Genomic DNA, 20,610 nt, shown 5'->3' with positions numbered 1-20,610 from the left:
CAGAACAGGACCATCTGTGTCATTCAGTCCCAACTTCCGGCAGTCAGAAGTTTAGGGATATGTAGAGCACTGGGCTGTGTCCCTGACCATCTTGGGTAATAGCCATTGATGGACGTAATCTCCATGAATTTAGCTAATTCTTTTTTTAACCCAGCTGTACTTTTGGCCTTCACAACATTCCCTGGCAATGAGTTCCACAGGTTGACTGTACATCATGTGAAAAAGTACTTCCACTTTTGTATGTTTTAAACTTGTTGCCTATTAATTTAATTGGGGGACTCCTACTTCTTTGAAGAGGTAAGTAACACTTCCCCATTCGCTTTCTCATACCATTCATGATTTTAGAGACCTCTATCATATGCTCCCCTAGTCGTCTCTTTTCGAAGATGAACTGTCCAAGTCTTTTTAATCTCTCTTCCTATGGAAGCTGTTCCATATTCCTAATCATTTTCATTGCCCTTTTCTTCACCTTTTCCAATTCTAGTATATATCTTCTTTTGAGATAAGATGACCAGAACTTGACATAGTATTCCAGGTGTGGGTGTACCATGGATTTATATAGCAACATTAGGATATTTTCTTTTGCATTATCTATCCCTTTCCTAATGGTTCCTAACATATGGTTAGCTCTTTTGACAGCTGCTAAACAATGAATAGCTGTTTTCAGAGAACTGGCCACAATGATTCCAAGATCTCTTTTTTGAGTGGTAACAGCTAATATAGACCCTATTGTTTTGTACGCATCGTTGGGATTATGTTTTTCAATGTGCATTACTTTGCATTTATCGTTACTGAATTTCATCTAGCAGTTTGTGGTCAGTCTCCCAGTTTAGTGAGATCTCCTTGTAGTCTGCTTTGGTCTTAACTATCTTGGGCAATTTTGTATCATCTGCAAATGTTGCCACCTCTCTGTGCACACCCTTTTCTAGATCATTTCTGAATATGGTGAACAGCACAGATCCCAGTACAGATCCTTGAGGGACATTGCTATTTACCTCTCTCCATTGTGAAAACCGACCATTTATTCCTACTCTTCGTTTCTTAGCTTTTAGCCTGTTACTGATCCATGAGAGGACCATCCTTCTTATCCATGCCTGCTTACTCTGCTTAAAAGCTTTAGTGAGGGACCCTGTCAAAGGCTTTCTGAAAGTCCAAGTACATTATACCCACTGGATTACCCTTTTTCACATGCTTGATGACACTCTCAAAAAGTTCTAACAGATTGGTGAGGCATGATTTACCTTTACAAAAGCCATATTGACTCTTTCCAAAAATCATGTTCATCTGTGTGTCTGATAATTCTGTACTTTATTATAGTTTCAACCACTGTGCCTGGTTCTGAAGTTGGGCTTGTTGGCCTGTAACTGCCAGGATCGCCTCAGGAGCCTTTTTAAAAAATAAGTGTTACATTAGCTACCCTCTAGTAATCTGGTATGGAAGCTGATATAAGTGATAGGTTGCATACCAGAGTTATTAGTTCAATTTCATTGTTTTATTCAATTTTATTTAATTTATTAATTCAATTTATTAATGCAATTTCATATTTGAGTTCCTTCAGAACATTTGGGGATAATATCTGGTCCTTGGGACTTTTTGCTGTTTAATTTATCAATTAATTCCAAAATCTCTTCTACTGACACCTCAATCTGGGGCAGTTCCTCAGATCTGTTCCCTAAAAAGAATGGCTTGGATATGGGGATCTCCCTAACATTTTCTGCAGTGAAGACCGATGCAAAGAATTAATTTAGCTTCTCCCAAACAGCCTTGTCTTCCTCAAGTGCTCTGTTAGCACCTTGATCATCCAGTAGCCCAACTGACTGTTTGACAGACTTCCTGCTCATGATATACTTTAAAATATTTTTCTGTTAGTTTTTTTGGTCTTTAGTTAATTCTTAAAATTCTTTCTTGGCCTGCTTTATTATTCTTTTATATTTGTCTTGCCAGAGTTTATGCATCCTTCTATTTTCCTCACTAGGATTTGACTTCCAATTTTTAAAATGTGTCTTTTTGCATCTAACCACCTCTTTCACTCTCTCGTTTAGCCATGGTGTCATTTTTTGGTCCGCTTACTTTTTTTTGATTTTGGTATTCATTTAATTTGAGCCTCTATTATGATGTTTTAAAATAGTCTCCGTGCAGTTTTCAGGCATTTCACCCTTGTCATTGTTCCTTTTAATTTCTGTTGTAACTAGCTTCCTCATTTTTGTGTAGTTCCCCTTTTTGAAGTTAAATGCTACTGTGGTGGGTTTTTTCACATTTGTCCCCTTAAAAAGATATTTCATTTAATTAGTTTATGGTCACTATTACTGAGCTGTTCAGCTATATTCACCTCCTGGACCAGATGTGGTGCTCCACTTAGGACAAAAACAAGAATTGCCTCTTCCTTTGTGGGTTCCAGGACAAGCTGCTCCAAAGAAGCAGTCATTTATGGTGTCAAGACATTTTATTTCTGTATCCCTTTCTGAGGTGATGTACCCATTCAACATGAAAATAACTGAAACCCCCCACTATTATTGCATTTTCTGTGTTTGCAGCCTCTCTAACCTCCCTAAGAATTTCACAATCACTGGTCAGGAAGTTCGTAATGTACTCCTACTGCTATACTGTTACTGTTCAAACATGGAATGTCTATCCATAGAGATTTTATGGTACAGTTTGATTCATTTAAGATATTTACTTTATTTGAATTTATGCTTTCTTTCATATATAGTGCCACTCCCTTACCAGCCTGCCTTACTCTGTCATTCCTATATATTTTGTACCCTGGTATTACCATATCCCATTGATTATCCTCATTCCAGCAACTTTCCATAATGCCTATTAAATCAATATCTTCATTTAATGCTAGGCACTCTAGTTCACCCATCTTAGTATTTAGACTTCTGATATTCGTATATTATACACCAGTTGTCCACCATCTGTCATTTCCACACTGCAGGCAGGGCCATACCTTACTGACTTGATGGTATTTAATTTAGTCATGTAAAGACTTTTGTATGGTCCCCATCACGATAATGGATACATTCTCACAATACCCCTCTGAGGCTGGCAGTGCTATTACCTCTGTTTTAAAGGTGGGGAGCAGAGGCACAGAGAAACTGTGACTTGTCCAAGGTCACACAAGAAGTCTGTGGCAGAATCAGGAACAGAACTCTAATCTCCTGCGTCCCAGTCTAGTACATTAACCAAAAAACATCCTTTCTCCCAAAGTATTCACAGTGGCTTCAGTGACAGCTAGAGCACTTCTCCTTGTTGCCTGAAGAGGAGGTTACAGTGCTAACATGGAGAGCAATAACTGTTTTGAGAAGGGAGAAGTTCATCCCAAATTCAGCAAGATGTCTTGTCAAGTACATCAGGAAAAAGTAGCATTCATCCAAGAATGAAATGGTGTACAAAAGCCCATGCTCTCCTTTGAGAGACAGACAGGCAAACATATGTATTTTGGTCAGATTCATTGGCAAGAATGAGCTCTTGTTTACTCCTATTATCAGAATCTTCTATCACCACAGACAAGAGAAAGCCTCAACATTTGGACTATGGTATAAAAACTGGTGAGAATACATTACAACCAAATGCACATACAAAACGGGGGATAATTGGCTTTGCAGCAGCATTGTGAAGAAGGACCTGGGAATTGTAATGGATCACAACCTTAGCATGAGTCAGCAGTGCAATGCTGTTGCAAAAAAAGCAAATGCAAATTTTAGGTTGCATTAACAACAGCATAGCATACAAGTCATGGGAAGTGATAGTACAGCTTTACTCGGCACTGGTTAGGCTTCAGCTGGAATACTGGGTCCAGTTTTGATCACCAATGTATAGAAAAGATAGAGAAGCTAGAAAGGATCCAGAGGCAAGCAACAAAGATGATCAAGGGGATGGAATGCAAGCCATATGAACAAAGGCTGAAGAACTGGGTATGTTTAATTTGGAAGAGGAGATTAAGAGGGGACATGATAGCTATCTTCAAATACTTGCAAGGCTGATGGAGAAAACTTGCTCTATCTTGCCACAGAGGGCAGAACAAAAGGCAATGGATTCAAACTACAGCATACCGGATTTAGATTAAATCTCTGGAAAAATTTCCTAACTGTAAGAACAGTAGGACAATGGAACAGACAGCCTAGTGAGGTTGTAGAAACTCCTTCACTGGAGGTTTCCAAAAGGAGCTGGATAGCCATCTGTCTTAGATGGTTTAGACCCAACAAATCCTGCATCTTGGCAGAAGGTACATTAGATGACCCTGGCAGTCCCTTCTAACCCTATGATTCTATAATTGTTGCAATAACCTATATTAATTTAAAAGAGAGCTTCCCCTCTTGTAAGCAGGGGGAATTTTATATACCTTTACTGCAGCCTTGGAAAGGGTGTTACTACCTATGCGTCTATAAACAAACATGGAGTTTCTTTGTCAAAAAAAATCCAGTTCATATTTAAGATCTAGGACAAAGAGTCATTGGTCCCTGGAATTTTTCATCAGAATTAAACCAGAGATATACTGCATAGTATTGACAGCTTTACTGATGATTCAATGACAGTAAATAAACAAACAATCACAACAGCGGCAGTCAGTACATAAGGGCTGGTACCTTGTCAGATCCGGGGACCACTTCAAAGATACTGAGCTGGTTTCTTGTTTCCCTCATGTAGCGTTCTTTTTCAGGACACATATCTGGGCATGTTCCGACAAATGTTTTAGCTTTGCCTAAATCGGTCCTTTTTACTCGAGCTAAACAGGTGGTAAACAAAAACAACTGTTAAGTGTCCTGCCTCTTTGTTTCCTGATGATGTACATCACCCAGATAAAACCAAACCATAGTACAGCCCTGGGTATGCTATGTTTCAGTGGGAACCCAAACATCCACACTTTATTATTCACTACTAAGAGACTGCTGACAGTATACTGTACTGTACAAATGTCACTTTTTTAAGGCGCTTACAGTCTGTAAAGATCATTCAGGCACTAACAGTGGATTCCTTTGCTTCAGTGACTTTGCATCTCTCACTCTACCTAGCCTGAAAAGGCAGTGAATAGACATTTGCTTACAATTAAAAGCAAGTGTTCCTTAAATTGAAAGAGGCAGGGTCAGACTTGGACAGGTGGGGTAAAAGGGGCAGGGGTACTCTAGACCAGTAGTTCTCAACCTTTCCAGACTACTGTACTCCTTTCAGGAGTCTGATTTGTCTTGCATTCCCCAAATTTCACTTCACCTAAAAACTACTTGCTTACAAAATCAGACATAAAAACACAAAAGTGTCACAGCACACTATTGCTTTCTCATGTTTACCATATAATAAATTGACTGGATATAAATATTGTACTTACATTTCAGTGTATATAGAGCAGTATAAATAAGTCATTGTATGAAATTTTAGTTAGTACTGACTTCGCTAGTGCTTTTTAAAACTAGTGCTGTTGTAAAACTAGGCAAATATCTAAATTAATTCTACATACCCCTGGTTGAGAACCACTGCTCTACACAACATTTTAGGGCAGATGGATGTTTTGATATGATTAGCTGAGTAATAGGTCATATTCAAATAATCATTAGGCTGCAGAGCTAACACAATGTAGAGATGAATGGCAGTTCACACCACTCTTAGGACTAAATTATGCATCTTCCCCACCATGCAAAGCCAGGTTATATAGGTTTTTATAGAAAGGATCTAAGGGAAAAAGAATCTACATGCATAAGAAATTGGTGAGTAGTCACTATGCCTCACGGCTGTGGCAGCAGGAAACAAGCATTTTAGGGCCAAGCATGTAGTAATGGATCCACTGACCTGCCTCCATTCCTGTAATCTTGCTATGCCACCATACCCCTTCACCTCGCAGAGTCCACTTGAATGACGTACCGCTTTCTCAACAGTTTCACTGCATTTAAACCCTTCAGCAACATAGGCATTTGGACCAAAGAGCTATTTTTCACTGTCTGCACTCAGTATTACAACAATCCACTTTCAGAAGGATATCTTTGTAACTAAAAATATACAGGTTGTCTGTTTCTTTAAATTCACAGATCTTGCAGAAACTAATGGAGTCACCAGAAAGATGCTGGTATTGCATAGTCCCATGAGGCAGCTTAATCCATATTAGATAAACATTCAGTGCGATATACGGGGATTTAGATGCATGGCTCTCAAATAACATTAGAGTCATGTCACTATAACCCATATACTGAATATTTATTGCTTACCATAGTAAGATTTCCAGAACGAACAAAAAAAAAAAAAAACTTTAGTGCCTATTTGCTAAGACTTTTGCTCCAATAACATCACACAAGTCCAATAGTGAAACAAGTTTAATATGAAACTATTAATGTGGCCTCTAACAACTCAGCAGTTCTCAAGCTATGGAGTGGGCCTCCCAAGGGAGACACAAGGGAGGCACGAGCTGTATGCCATTTTTTTTGTGGGGTGGGGGGTGGAGAAGAGCTCTGGCTGTCAGCCCTGGGATGCTGAGGCTCATGTGCACCCGGAAGGCAAGTATAAAGGGGACAGCTGGAGCCCTGCCACCCGAGTCTCCTTCCCCCACCCTCCCAATCCCTCACCTGGAAGCAGCCCAGGCTCAGATTCTCTTCCCTCTCCCCATCTTTCACCCGGATGTGGCAGGGCTCTGATTGTCAGCCCTGGGATGACAGCAGCAGTACAGTAGTAAGGGTGGCAATGGGGCACTAAATCTGCTGTGAAAAGTGATATTGAGAAATATAACTTTTCACATTGCCTCCCTTGTTTCTGTGTTGCTTGTTTCTGTGTTTCTTGTAGCTGCAGTCAAGAGTTAGCTCCCATACAAGTCCATGACTATAATATCCTAAAATAATGCCTCTTTTATATAGTACATGTCAATAAACTATGCAAAAACATTCTTTTCACAGAGATACATAATCTGATACTTACTCTTCACAACAGATATGCATATGCAATAAAGCAGCATGGAACGTTCTAAGGACTATGTGAAACAAGTCTCTCTAAACAGATCAGTCCCGCTGACAGAAGGAGAAAACCACGCTATTTTAAAGGCTGTTCTATTCAGATTCTTATAGTGCCCACATCACCATGGTATCTGAACACGAAGAGTCTAATCTCCTTGGTTTGATACGCAGACACTATGCTCATTTACCCCTGACACGAGAGTCCCTTTCCAGCAGAAAAAAGATTTTAAATAATGTAAGCAGCTTTCATAATACTTTAGTTTCTCTCACTAGTAAACGATAAAGAGAGATTGTGTTGATCTCATCAGACAAGCCCTAATAAGGATCTAGCTAATACAATTGTACTAATGGTAAAAAGTCCTAAAAATTATAAAATAACATTCTTACTTTTAAGAAGTGATATGTCATTTTGATTATAAACTAGTTTTATTAAATACCACAAAATAAATGAAAAATAAAGATAAAAGTTTACCTTCTTGGGATCTGAGCTCAGGTATTTTATTGTCATTTGAGTACTTTTGAGCTGGGCCACCTGAAGATGCACCTTAATAGAGGTTGAACTTCTAGATTTTTAGTGTCTTGTTTTAAACTTGGACTCTCAAGAGTGAAAAACGGGGCACAAGATTTGCCATGGCAGATCAAACCATTGGTCCATCAGATCCTGTAGTGGCCAATACTGAATGCCACAGAAAAAGGCTACACATTGACAGAGAAAAAATTCCTTCCTATTTCCTACAACAATCAGTATTAAATTTGATTGTCCTCATCTACACATGCATAATTACAAATGTTACCTTGTCGCATGATTTTATCCCTTTGGTCCAGAAGGCGATATTTGTCTTCAGAAGTTTCTGCTACTGAGCCTATCAGATTACTGAGAGAGGATGCTGATACTCCCAAACTCTCAGAGTTTTGCCCTTCAGACCCAGAATCAAATGGGTCTGCCTCAAATTGCAACGACTTTGTAAGAGCAGATTTCTTAGCTGGAGAACTAGAAATAAACAGATTTGATCAATGATACACTACTGTACATTATGAGAATTAGATGGTGCGCAAGCCAAAGAGAATATATGTTTTGCCTGGATTTCTACTCTTAGGTACATCTCACTTTGTTGTCTAAAACTATTAAGAGATGTGATGCTGTCAACAATGTTTTATTTCTGCACATTACAGTTGAGATTGTCAATGCAGTCTTGAGGATTCAAACAACTCATTTATACTAAACACATAATATTAAGGTTAAGATTTTGCCCTTTTTTTTTTTTTTTAAAGTGAAAGTCAAGGACACGTCACAGGCAATAAACAAAAATTCAGGGGCGCCTGTGACCTCTCTGTAATTTTTACTAAAAATAACCAGAAGGGGGAACGATTGGAGGGTGGGCAGAGCTGCAGCCACAGGAGTTCACAGCACCGGCTGCAGCCGCAGGAGGGGAGGCACACAACTCCGACCCCGGCTGCTGAAGCTGAAGAAGTCACAAAGGTCCGGTAAAGTTACAGAATCCGTGACTAAATCATATCCTTACACATAATTAATTTCAGTTGATGTTATGTATCTAAATCCCCTAGACAGCTCTGAAAAAAATCTCAATTTATAGTAATCTATTTCATATTTCCATCTTATTGTAATTTAGACAGTCATTGGACATAATTTTTGCAGCAGTTTTATATCAGTACACAGTATCATGGTCTATCTTATCCTGCTCATGACAAACATTTTTGTATAAAACTAAAGAACTAGAGTGTTTGGCTAGTCAAATCGCTTGACAGCCTAATCAATTTTGAATAGATGGTATCTTATACATTGGAATGCTACCCAAAAACACAACAGATTATTCCATTAGGACTGTATTCCACATCAACACAAATATATCAAGAGACTATGAAGGGCCCAATCCTGAAAGCATTTTATAAAAGTGTGACACACCCGGTACGTGAAAACACCACCTCAGAAATTCCACTTTACCAGTGTCATGGAATTATTAGATGTTCTGTACAAGGTACTCCTTGTTTGGTATTATTTTAAAAGTCCTGATCTGCTGAACATTAATATCTTGTCAGATTGTATGTGCTACCATTGTATGTGAAGTTATGAAACATTGTTGAATATGCTATTAGAACATGCTGGAAAGTGGGAACTCCCACAAACAGCCTTTCAGGCACAACAATGGAGCGTTAATGGCTATGTCTCACCCATTCAAGAATAGATTCCACTAACAGGTATTGTTTACAGTGAAGGCTTCACAGTAGGAAGCACGTGCGCAATGGGGCTTGACTAGCCAATGAGGAGGACTTCAAAGGTCACAAGCTTGATTGTTCTAGCAAGCTGGAAGGGACTATAAAAGGGGCAGTGTGACATCATCACTTGGCTTCTCTCCCCCCCACAAACGCAACACCTGAAGGAGCATCTGGAAGACAAAGAACTCTGGACTGCGGGAGGGGAGTCCCAGGCAGGGAAAGCAGTCTCTGTCTGTGAGAATTGAAAACCTGTTGCCTGCTTATATCATCTCTCAGGGAGAGACATGCTAATTCAAATATTGGTAGTGTGTAGCACTTAGATTGCTATCTTATGTTTATTTCATTTGGTAACTACTTTTAATCTCTTTAATCACTTGCCATTAACAATCACTTAAAATCGATTTTTCTGTAGTTAACTTGTTTAATGTTTTATCTTAATCTGTGTATTTTTAAGTGAAGTGTTTAGACAAACTGCTCACTAACAAAAGTTGGTGCACATTCCTTCCACTTTGAGGGAAAGGCAGACTGGATAATAATCTCCACTGCTCAGGCTTTTTGAGCAGGGTTAGATGGTACAGGCAGCCAGCTGGAGCGTTTCTATTGTTGGTTCCTGAGTGGCTGGAAAGCATTCACTGAACTAAGTTGGGTGTCTGGTGCCACCTGCTGTCGGGTTGGGTGATAATAGGATCTGAAGAGGCTGTCTGTGGATCACCAGCTAGAGAAAGGTAGAGGACTCACCCCAAGCTAAATAGTTTATAAGGGTATCCAGCAGTTCCACAGTTCCTAGGTTGTACCCCATGGGTTCTGCATGCTGTCACAAACAGCTGATTATCTAACAACTGATTTTTATAAAAAAAACAGAACAGTATTTACAACTGAGACTTATTTGCATGGCAAGATTCAAGTCTTAAAATGCAGCTGGTTATGACGTATCCTGAGCAAAATGAACTGTCACAATAATTTAATGTACAACATTTTATTTTTCTCACCCCACAAAACAAAAGTGGCTGAAGGGATTTTGCCCAAATAGCTAAACAGAATTCACCTTTGGGAAGAGAACAAGCTTGGAAAACTTCAGCAAGCTAAGAACATCTGAAAACACAAGTTATAATGGTTTGAAATCTTAACTATAGTGGTTGTTATCTAAGCCTATCATAATGAAGAAAAAGGAAGAGCAGTGGCTTTATGGTCTTAGAGCCAAAACAGTGTGAAGTACCATTGGGGAAAAACCCAAAGTTATATAATTTATCAAATTAAGAATAAATAAAACAGATTAACATCCAAATCATGCATGAAATCAGAAGTATTACTGCACATCTAGGAAAATATCAACATGTCTCAACATGTCTCAACCTTCAAATTTGAACATGGCTAAAAGACTCCGAGGTACACTCACATTCCAATTGGAGTGAACATCAGAGAAGGTAAACAATGAATATACAATACAGCTAAAGGAACTTAACAGAAACTGCAAATAAAATTGCCAGGAATAAATAGGCACTTTCTTATTTTTTTTCTTGTTTACTCAATACAAATGATTGTGGTTACTAGAGATACATTCTGATAGAAATTTTTTTCCATGACAAGGATTTCCTATCAGTCAGACTCTTACAGAAATGAACATACCTTTTACTAGGCAGGCTGCTACTGGTGGAGGGTCTTATTAAAGATTTGCGAAGAGGGGAATGCTGATAGCTTTGCTCTTCATTGCTTGGTCTCCCTTCATCTTCAACTGCCTTCTTCTCTTTAGATGAAAATTCTCCTTTACCAAGACCTGAATAATATACCAATGAGGTCAGATACTTGCCAAATCAGACAACTGACATTTTTTAATTTACTTCTTGAAAAAATGTTCTAACTTTTAATTTTATTTCCTTATGGTTTTAGAAGTCACAATCATATGCATTTATACAGTGTTTGCAAGAGAGGATATGTCATGCACAAATCCAATTCTACAGCGTAGGACAATGAAGCTTATTGCTTCTGTTGCAGACTGCCAGAATGACATTACAATCCATACTATTATGTAATTAAATATGACACGACAAGAGGGTTATTTAGCATAGCTGTAGTTGCTTGGCAGATTGTCAGCAAATGTAAAGCCTGATTATTTGAATTTTGGATTTTTCAAGTTTTGGATGTCTCCCAAATCAGAAATTGGTATAGATATGAATTTTATCTGAAATTGTGATTATCCAAGCGTTCTGAATGTCTCCCAAGACATTTGTATAATCAGGTTTACCTGTACTGATTAATTCTCGGATGCGCATGTGTCCTCTGAACTTAAATCTGAACTCTGTGGAAAGTTGGAGGCATGTGCATCCTCCTTGGCAGCAGCACACATTTGGTATGTTAGCTAGGTTATTTTGCTAAAATGATCAGAAGTGAAATAGTTTAAGATGTTGCCATTTTCATCATCAGGCTCCAAAGTTAATATCATAATGAGATGGGTGTGGGCGTAGAGCTCAGAGCTATTGCTTCAGGCTGTTTTAAATCTCAGGAAGACAACACTGCAGCAGTTTTACATTTGTTTTTTGTGGGGAAGTTCAGGGCTGTAAAAACATGAGGCCATACTTTTGGTACTGGTGTTTGTCTATGCAGAGTATCATACAGTGATACTCAGATCATCTGAGTATGTTTACAATAATGATAACTGAAGTGTTTTGTTCCAAAGGAAAGTTAATATGGGAGGTATATTTCCAAACTGGACAATCATCTGGGGGAGCTGTTCATTATGACTCATGTCTGACAGATCTATACATATTTTTTAAATGTATATACATTTAAACATTTATTTTAACAGGATACACTAAAATAGAAAGACATAACTAATTAGCCAAAGACATGAGGAAAGGAGGGACAGGAAAGAAACTGAAAAAAATCAGCACCATGGCTTCTCATATAACCTTACATCAAATGTTAAATTCAGCAACAGTATATCTGCCCCAGAAGTTAGCTTTCCAAATGGTTCCTAATTTGCTAGAATACTAGAAAGAGAAAACAGCATCTCTTTTATTACACAGATAGTTCTCAAATTAAAATTTTACCCCAACAATCTAAAAAGTTTATTCTGCAACATGAGGCTGTACCTACTCATAAAACTATATAGTGTTAGGAACGTTCACTACAGCTAGTGACTAATCAGCTGGTTATCCATGGGTCCTTTATAAAGGCATTATACTTTTTAGATGGAACAGTCAAATTCAAGACCTACATTTATTCCCTAAAGCACCAAAAAAAAAAAAAAAAAAAAAAAAAAAGATGAAGTGGGAGGACACCAGATTAGATATATAATAGGTCCTTGGAAAAAAACTACTCTCACATCTTCATCATTATCTTATGAACAATATTTGATTTTTAAAAGCTGAGGTTTAGCAGACACCACCAACAATTGCTTTATTTTTGGATATTTACTCCAAGTACATTCATCTTATTTTCTTATAAACAGACTGTGGAGATCAGATTCTTTACATAAGCACAGCCTTAGCATTTGGTGCCCATCACAAAGGAAGAAATAACCATAGAAACAGTGTTTTACTTCTGGAGCCAAATTCCAACCTGATGCAAACAGATGCGACTCCACTGAAATCAGCTGATTGTCACCCTTTTACATAATACCTAGAAAAAACACAGAAAAAAGGCTTACTTGTTTTCTTCTTATGCCAAAATGTTACTATGTCTTTGTGTAACCCTTTTGCCCTCTTCCTGGCCTGAGCAGCAGAGGCCTGAAAAAAAGCATGCAATACCAGAGACAATTAGTATTTACATATTACAAATTACATATTTGCATATTACAATTAAAAATTACATATTACACATTACAAATACATCAGAACAAGATGTAAAAAAAGTCTAGATGGCATGTACGAAGATACGTATGTTTGTTTCTTTGGGAATTCAGCAATATCCTCCCTTGATGTCACTAAAACTTTTTCACTAGGAAGGTGGTGAAGCACTAGAATGGGTTACGTAGGGAAGTGGTAGAACCTCGATCCTTAGAGGTTTTTAAGGCTCTGCTTGACAAAGCCCTGGCTGGGACAATTTATCTGGGGCTGATCCTGCTTTGAGCAGGGGATTGGACTAGATGACCTCCTGAGGTCCCTTCCCACCCTAATCTTCTATGATTCCAGGAAAAGCCCAAATGCTATATGTGGCAAGCAGGAGGATGCAGTCACAAACTGCCCCAGCAAAAGACTGTCTTGCGTGGGAGGTCACATAAAGCTGAATTCTGTGGGGCCCTACTAAATACTGTATCAAGCTGACAGTTCTTGAGACTGAAGGCCTCTTTTTAATCACAGAACAGATACAGCATGTGTGTTAGCAGCATAGGCTTCCCCACTCTGTCCCATCAACGCACTTCAATCCTGATCTGATAGGACCACTTTTAGTGGTTAGAATATAATCTGGTCTCCAGACGTTGATTGGCTAGAGCAAAAATCCATTAACTCCTCCACAATGAATGTCTGTACATATCCCAAACAAATATTTAGATACTACACATCTATTTTTAAATTTACAACATTAAATACTTACATGATCAAAAAAGTGAATAATAGCCAGTTTTTTGCTGCGCCTGGTAAAGATGCGCCGGACTTTGGTCCGTCCAAAATGCTTCTCAAGCACACTCCCATCATTAAGGTAATCAGGGATATTTTTGCACTGGATTGCTGTGAGTTCGCTTGGTGATAAGCCACCAAGACTGTCCACACTCTCACTGTTTCGATTTCGACGTGAAGGGGTCACAATGGCAGAATCTTAGAGAAAGTGTTGAAAGAGACCTGAAATCAGATTCTAGAACTGCCTGTGGCTACTCACTTTGGGTCTAAAGAGCTTAGATGTTTAACCAGTTTACATTAAGTAGGGGTACTGACACCTGCAGCACACATTGTACATAGTAGATTAGTTAATGAAAACTCTACAATAATTCAATGTCAAGGTTGAAATTTTGAACTAACAAAGCAAGGAAATTGAAAGTTCTCATGGCAACTTTCACTAACCTCTTTTAAGGAAGAGTCCTTCATTACAAAGGGTAAAATGTGCAATTACTAGTGTGCAATTATATATTTTAAAAATATTGTTCAGCTATGAAAATGGAAATGAATGGAATGAAAACAAATGAAAATGGACTCTGCAATACACAGTCACATATAGTTGGTTATGAAGTGACATTAAATAAGTTGAGATGTAAACAGATTTTCTTGTGCATATTTAAAGTTGCAAAACTAACAAAATTAAATGTACATTTCATAAAAAAGCCACATTAAAAGAACATTAAGGCTTCAGAATAAAGCTCTCAAAACTCAGGAAATGCTGGGCAGCCTTAAATCCCACCATGAGCATACATTATGATGTAGTCCTCCTTACCTGAAGCCACATTACTGAAGAAGGTATTGGAGGTGAAGAAAAGGGGAAAGGAAGAAGAGACACAGAATAAGGAAAGAGATGGGGAGATTTGCAAAGGAGGAAATCAAGACATCTCAGAATTTCCAGGGAAGCTTGGGGGTATAGTTGGGTCAGGAATGTTGTGAAGGCCAAGACCATAACGGGGTTAAAAAAAAACTAGGTAAGTTCATGGAGGTTAGGCAGGGATTGCTGTTTGCTAGAGGCTGGGAATGGCAAATGGGATGGATCAAATGATGATTACTGGTTCTGTCCATTCCCTCTGAAGCACCTGGCATTGGCCACTGTCAGAAGACAGGACACTGGGCTAGATGGACCATTGGTCTGACCGAGTATGGCTGTTCTTATGATGTCAAGGTAGGAGGGGATGGAAAGCTCACAGAGAATTACTGTATAAATATTTAGAAAGTATAAGGTGCCACTGCAAAGAAGTGTGCACTGAAGGACTCGCAACAATTTAGTTCTCCTTCTCCTGAAACCCCAGAATGAGGGAACAGCATGAAGAGAACTATTATGATTGGGGTGGAAAGAAAAGAATAAGGTAATTAGGGAATGGGAAAGGGAGGAGGGCAGAAAGCAAAGGAGAGATACCAGAGAAAAAGAGAAAACTGGGTAAAGGACCATATGAATTTGAGATGGATTGGCAACACAAAAGAGATGAGAAAGGTGAGACAAAAAGTACACAAAGAAGAATGGGAGACAAGAGAGAGGAAAACAATAAGGAACTCTGAAAAACAAACAATTTACCCTGCAAAACAAAAATCAAACACCAAGTACATTAGACAGTAATCTCTGCTTAAAGAGCAACAAAAGTAGCCATCAGCCGAAATAAACTAAGCATAGCAAAACAGATGCCTGGATTGGCTTAAATTTAACAGCTGTTCTCAACCCTATTTACCATTATGGGTCGCATCCAATTCTACCTGTATGGCCCTGAGTTTGTCACATGGGCCATAGCTGTATGCTGATTGTGCCGCAAGTGATCCACAGGCCGCAGGTTGAGAACCACTGGCTTAAATACAATAGCAACCACAAAAGGAGCGGAGAGAAGAAATGTATGCCCCATACTCTACAGAATACTCTTCTCAATACCATTTTTTAAAATGTAGCTCATATGTTTTCCTTACTGGCCCAACAGCCTCTACCATTTGTCAGTCAATTTCAACTCCTGAGAAGAGTAATTAACTTTTGACTAAAGCCACTGAGGTGAGCCTCCACTATGCTACCATTTGACTAATCAAAGGAAGAAGTATCTGTCTTTACAATGACCACCTTAGATAATTTAGGAGCAACACTGATGCATTCCAAAGCATGTACTGTTCAGTCCTCCTTAACTACTACAGCAACGATCATAGTTGGGAGCAACAATTATAAAAGGCACTTCCAGAGTAGAGGACGTAAAATGAAATCAAGTCTACAAAAAGGAAAATCGCCTAGAAAAGCAAAATTTTAAAGAGAGCAAGCCATACTGTTAATTTCCGCTATCAGTAACATTCATTTCGATTAACTGATTTTCTGATTAGTGCTGATTCCTAGCTAGCACTTACCTTCCTTCATTTTCTCTTCAGTTTTCTCGTTAGCATCTTCCTCTTTTAATGGTGTTGAGAGCCTTGGTGCTGCAAACACAGACTGACTTGCTCCCGACATTGGTTCATTTTCTCCAGATTCTACAGATACTCTTTCCTTTTTTGACTCTTTCTTAACACGTCCACTATCTTTATTGCTTTTTAGCACATCCTGCAAGGTTCGGCTAAACAAGCCACCTCCTCCACGAGGCCGGTTTAACCGAACAGGCCGCTTATCTGGAGGATAATCACTTCTAGATACTATCTCTGACTCCTCTGCAACATCATAATCCCGTCCTCTTGGTGAACGATCTCGTTCTTCTTTTCTTTTCATTCCTTTTACAAGGCTAGGAAGTGGCTCATTCTGAGCTTCTTCATGTTCTGATTTAGTTGCTACACTGACTTGGAAGTTTCCTCCCAAATCCAAGGACCCAGAAGATGAGCTAGAAAAAGTAGTGAAGCTGCTGCTAGGGCTTCCAAAGAGCGGCTTTGATCCTTTTTTGTCATCCTCTATTGCTTTGCTTGGTACAGCAGAGGGAAAGGATGATGGCAAATTACTGGAGCTAGCTGGTTTTGAAAAGCTGAAGTTTGTACTGGTACTTGAGCTGTTGGTCTCTTGAGAAAGGCCAAAAGGGGTGAGTACTCCAGGCCCACTACTAACTGGATGGGAAAATGTGAAACATGTTGGGATGATCTGGCTTTGTGTTTTCTCTGGCTCGGAACCAGCACCAAAGATTGGTTTAAATATTGCATTTTCTGGTGTTTTAAATCTGAATTCTGATCCCACAAAGCCACTACTTGAAACTTCTCCAGATGTAACTCCAAAGTTAGAAGCATTCTGAAAAGTTCCAAGGTTAGTAGGTGGTTTAAAACTGAATCCTTGGTTGCCAGCAACAGAAGAGCTAGTTGGTGCAGAAGAAGCCACAAAAGGTGTAGGCTGTCCAAGACCACAACACTGTGCAAACCCAGAGGGTGGCCCAAATCCTAAAGTTTGCCCTGAAGAGGCATGGCCTAATCCTGAAGGCTGAGTAAAGCTGGATGGCTGGGCAAACCCAGTGTTCTGTATGGATCCTCCACTGATCTGTCCAAACAGAGAGGGCTGGCCAAACTGAAATGGCGGTTGAGCTTGAAACATTCCAACAGCACTATTAGAAGGTGCCTGGAAAACAGCAGGCTGCTGTCCATGAAAAGGACTGTTAGGGTTCATCTTCAAAGTAGGCGTTAGAGAGTGTCTGCCAAAGAAAGCTCATGCCTCAAACATCTGTTAACTTTCCATTTCCAGCCCATTCATTCTAGTAATCTGCAATAAAAATGTGTAACATTATATTACATTTTCTAATTGTTTTCCATTTATAATAGGAAAGTTCAGCCAAGCAAATTATTAATTGATTTATCCTATATCTTTGCAACATCCTATTAACATTTTACTATGTTTAAAAAAATAATTTACTCCTACGCCTTGTTTTCTGTCTCTTCTATGGTTTCTAATCCACGAAATAAGGGTCATTGGGTTTATAGTGGCCTGTGCTATACAGAAGGTCAGAGTGGATGATCTGGTGCTCCCTTCCGGCTTAAAACATTATTACATAAAACATTAAAACATAACTCTAACTTTTTCTCTCATCGCACGATTAGTCAGTTTTCTTAAGAGTCTTGTGAAGGATTTTTTGAAAGTCCTAATCTACCAGTTCTTCTTAATCCATTATTTTGGTGATAACCTCAACAATTAAAATACATTGAAGAATGAGAACTTCCCTTTACAGAAGTCATACCATTTCATCCTGATTGTATCATGTTCATAGATCTGTTAAAATTGCCTGTAATTACTTTTCAATCATTTAACATGGCACTGTAAGAAGGTTCACTAGGATTGCTTCTAGTGCTCTTTTTAAAGATGGGTATTACATTTGCTACCTGCCAGTTCTGTGACACAGTAGCTGACTGTGATAATAGATTGCATAGCTTTGTTAGCTGCTCAGTCACTTCATTCTTAACTTTTTTCAGAACCCATGGATGTACAATCCAGTCCTGATGACTTGATGCTATTTAATCAGTTTGTTCCAGCACTTCCTCTTTGGACACCTCATTCTCTAACAATGCCTCATTCCTTATTATCTGAGGAGAGTACGTCAGGATGGATATTTCCCTAACATTCTCTGTGGTCAAGACTGAAATCATGTAGCTTCTCTGCAATTTCTTTTTCCTTTTTAGTTGTTCCCACTACTCCCTGGTAGTCTAGTGCACCAGCAATTTCCTTACAGGATTCTTAGTTCTCATATACCTAAACAATTTGTTTTGTTTTGTCCATTTTCCAATGACTTTTCTAAATCCCTCAGCCTTCTTAAACCATAAGGTGGAAATCATCTATCATATATGTGACCATTATGATACAATTAAAGCCCTGATCTTGCAACTGCATTCTTGCAGGCACTTTTACCCATGAGGAGGTTCTGAGTGAGTAGAAGGGTCTACCCATACAGATCCTGATGCATTATCAGGGCCTAATCTGTTAACACCAATGCTGACTCTTAAGGATTTAATTTTTTTTCACTTTTGACTTTAAAGGCTTTGTGACTAGCTGCTTTTACCAAAAAAAAAAAAAAAAAAAAAAATCTAGTACACAATGTTATGCTTAATTTTATTTGTGCTTACTGATACTAAATAGCTTAACTACAGTTAGATTTTGAACCACTTCCTATGCGCTGCTTTCAAGAGACTGCTGCACAGGAAAAAGGAAGGAAGTCAGAGCAAAAAGCTATTTTCCAGAATAACAGACTGTAGCTACTCACTCCAAGGAGCAACCAGGCTACAGCTGGGCCAAAACCGTAGCTCTGAAACTCATCCTTCTACACGGGACAGAGCCAGACCTAACAGTGTGGACACACTTGAATTTGAGGGCTTAAAATAATTTTCCAGAAGTTCCTGGTGTCCAGATTGGACCTACTACAGAAGCTATAAATTCAAACTGCAAAGGTGCATCCGTCCACACAGCCTAACCGGCTGTTTCATTTCAGCCCCCTCTGCTATAGGCTGAATGGGAACTACCTGTTCAGACACAGTAGGTGTAAAGTGAACAAACAGCAGCAATAATTCACACATAGCCAAATAAGAGCCCCTCCAGACTCTTACTGGAGCAGAGACAACTCAGGTCAGGGGAATGAGGATCAGGGGTGGGAGTAGGGACACTGTGCCTGGACACTGGGGAAAGGAATCTGTGAGAAGGGGTCAGGGACAGAGGAATGGGGTGCCCGCAGATGGAGGACAAATATCTGGGGCCTAGTCGCTGCCTGGGCAGGGGAATTGGAGTCAGAGCGGGCAGTGCCTGGAGACAGGGAGAAGGGGGCCCTGAGTAGCAGGGTTGGTGCTTGAGCAGGAGAATGGGGGTCAGTGTCCACAGAGGGCTGTGCCCCAAGAGGCTGTGAGCAGGGGACTGGGGCTGGGGGGGAGGGGAGGAGGAGCTGGCTGCCTGGGCAGGGGGAAGGTGGGTTGGAGGGGCAGGGCCTGCAGACAGGGAAACAGGAGCCAGGGGGCAACAGGCAGGGAATGGGGGTGGGGGGCTATGGAGGCCAGTGCTAGGTGCCCAGATGTCTGGATTTTATAGGGACAGTCCCTATATTCGGGGCTTTTTCTTGTATTGTTTAACCTGTCACCCGTCACCCATCCCACTTTTCACACTTGTTATCTGGGCGCCCCAGCCGGGAACGGCCACAGGCTCGGTGCCCACAGGCCAGGGAATGAGTCGGGTGCTGAGGCAGAGCTCGGGCCTAGGGAGTGCGGGTGGGGGCAGGAGAGGGGCCGGGCGCTGAGGCGAGGTGGGGCGAGGCCGGGGCCGGGCTCGCTCCATCACCGCGCTGCGGGGAGCCGGAGCCAGGCCCCCTCCCGAGGCTCAGGCCCGCGCGGCGCGGCCCCGAAGAGAGCCCCGTGACCCCGCTCCTCAATCTCACCGGGCCGGTCCTAGGCGAGCCGCCGCCAAGCCCATCGCAGCGCGACGCGGCGAAACCCCCCAAGCGGCGTCCTGCTGGGCTGTGGCATGTCTCCTCTGCGCGTGCGCAGTGCACACCACCAGCTGGGCGGGGCTGGTGAGCGCCGCCGGGACTGAGTGACCCGCACCCGCGACCTCCAGCTTCCGGCCGCTCTGCTCCGGCCCGACCCGAGACCGTCCGCCGGAAGTCGTGCCCGGCGCGGCACTGCGCGTGCGCGAGCGGCGCGCTACGGCGCGGCGGCAGACGGAGAGGCGGAGGCCGGGGACTGGTAGGAGGTGCCGCGCGCCAGCTCCCACTCCCTGGACCCTGCTGCCGCGGCAACGCGCGGGTCTCACAGGACGAGCCCTGGCCTCCGCGCGCCGCCCGGTCCTGCGCATCAGGGGGGCCTAGCCACTGGCGGCCTGAGCCCGGGGCAGCTGACGGGCCGCTGCTGGCTGGAGAGTTTGTCGTGCAGGCGGCCCAGCCCGCGCTCAGCAGCACTTCTGCTGCTCATCT

General features: G+C 40.9%; 1 protein-coding gene across 3 annotated transcripts in view; it reads right to left on the bottom strand.

Moving 5' to 3' along the window:
• The window catches only part of MCM3AP (minichromosome maintenance complex component 3 associated protein), an 80,188-nt gene extending 60,004 nt beyond the window's left edge, over positions 1-20,184 (bottom strand). For all 3 annotated transcript variants that reach the window (XM_067548817.1, XM_067548818.1, XM_067548819.1), the window contains exons 1-7: positions 20,077-20,184; positions 16,115-17,432; positions 13,701-13,921; positions 12,814-12,892; positions 10,794-10,941; positions 7,727-7,923; positions 4,590-4,729 (exon numbers count right to left, since the gene is read on the bottom strand). In XM_067548817.1, the coding sequence (XP_067404918.1) occupies positions 4,590-4,729; positions 7,727-7,923; positions 10,794-10,941; positions 12,814-12,892; positions 13,701-13,921; positions 16,115-17,339 (2,010 nt within the window). In that variant the 5' untranslated portion in view covers positions 17,340-17,432; positions 20,077-20,184. The remainder of the gene's footprint in view (positions 1-4,589; positions 4,730-7,726; positions 7,924-10,793; positions 10,942-12,813; positions 12,893-13,700; positions 13,922-16,114; positions 17,433-20,076) is intronic.
• Between the last annotated feature and the right edge of the window lie 426 nt (positions 20,185-20,610).

Source organism: Emydura macquarii, unplaced genomic scaffold, assembly GCF_026122565.2.
Source record: "Emydura macquarii macquarii isolate MOO-44397 ecotype Brisbane River unplaced genomic scaffold, CSIRO-AGI_Emac_v2 contig_1253, whole genome shotgun sequence".
Lineage (NCBI taxonomy): Eukaryota > Metazoa > Chordata > Testudines > Chelidae > Emydura > Emydura macquarii.
Note: the sequence above shows the minus strand (reverse complement) of the source record. Positions and strands in the feature narration are given on the sequence as shown.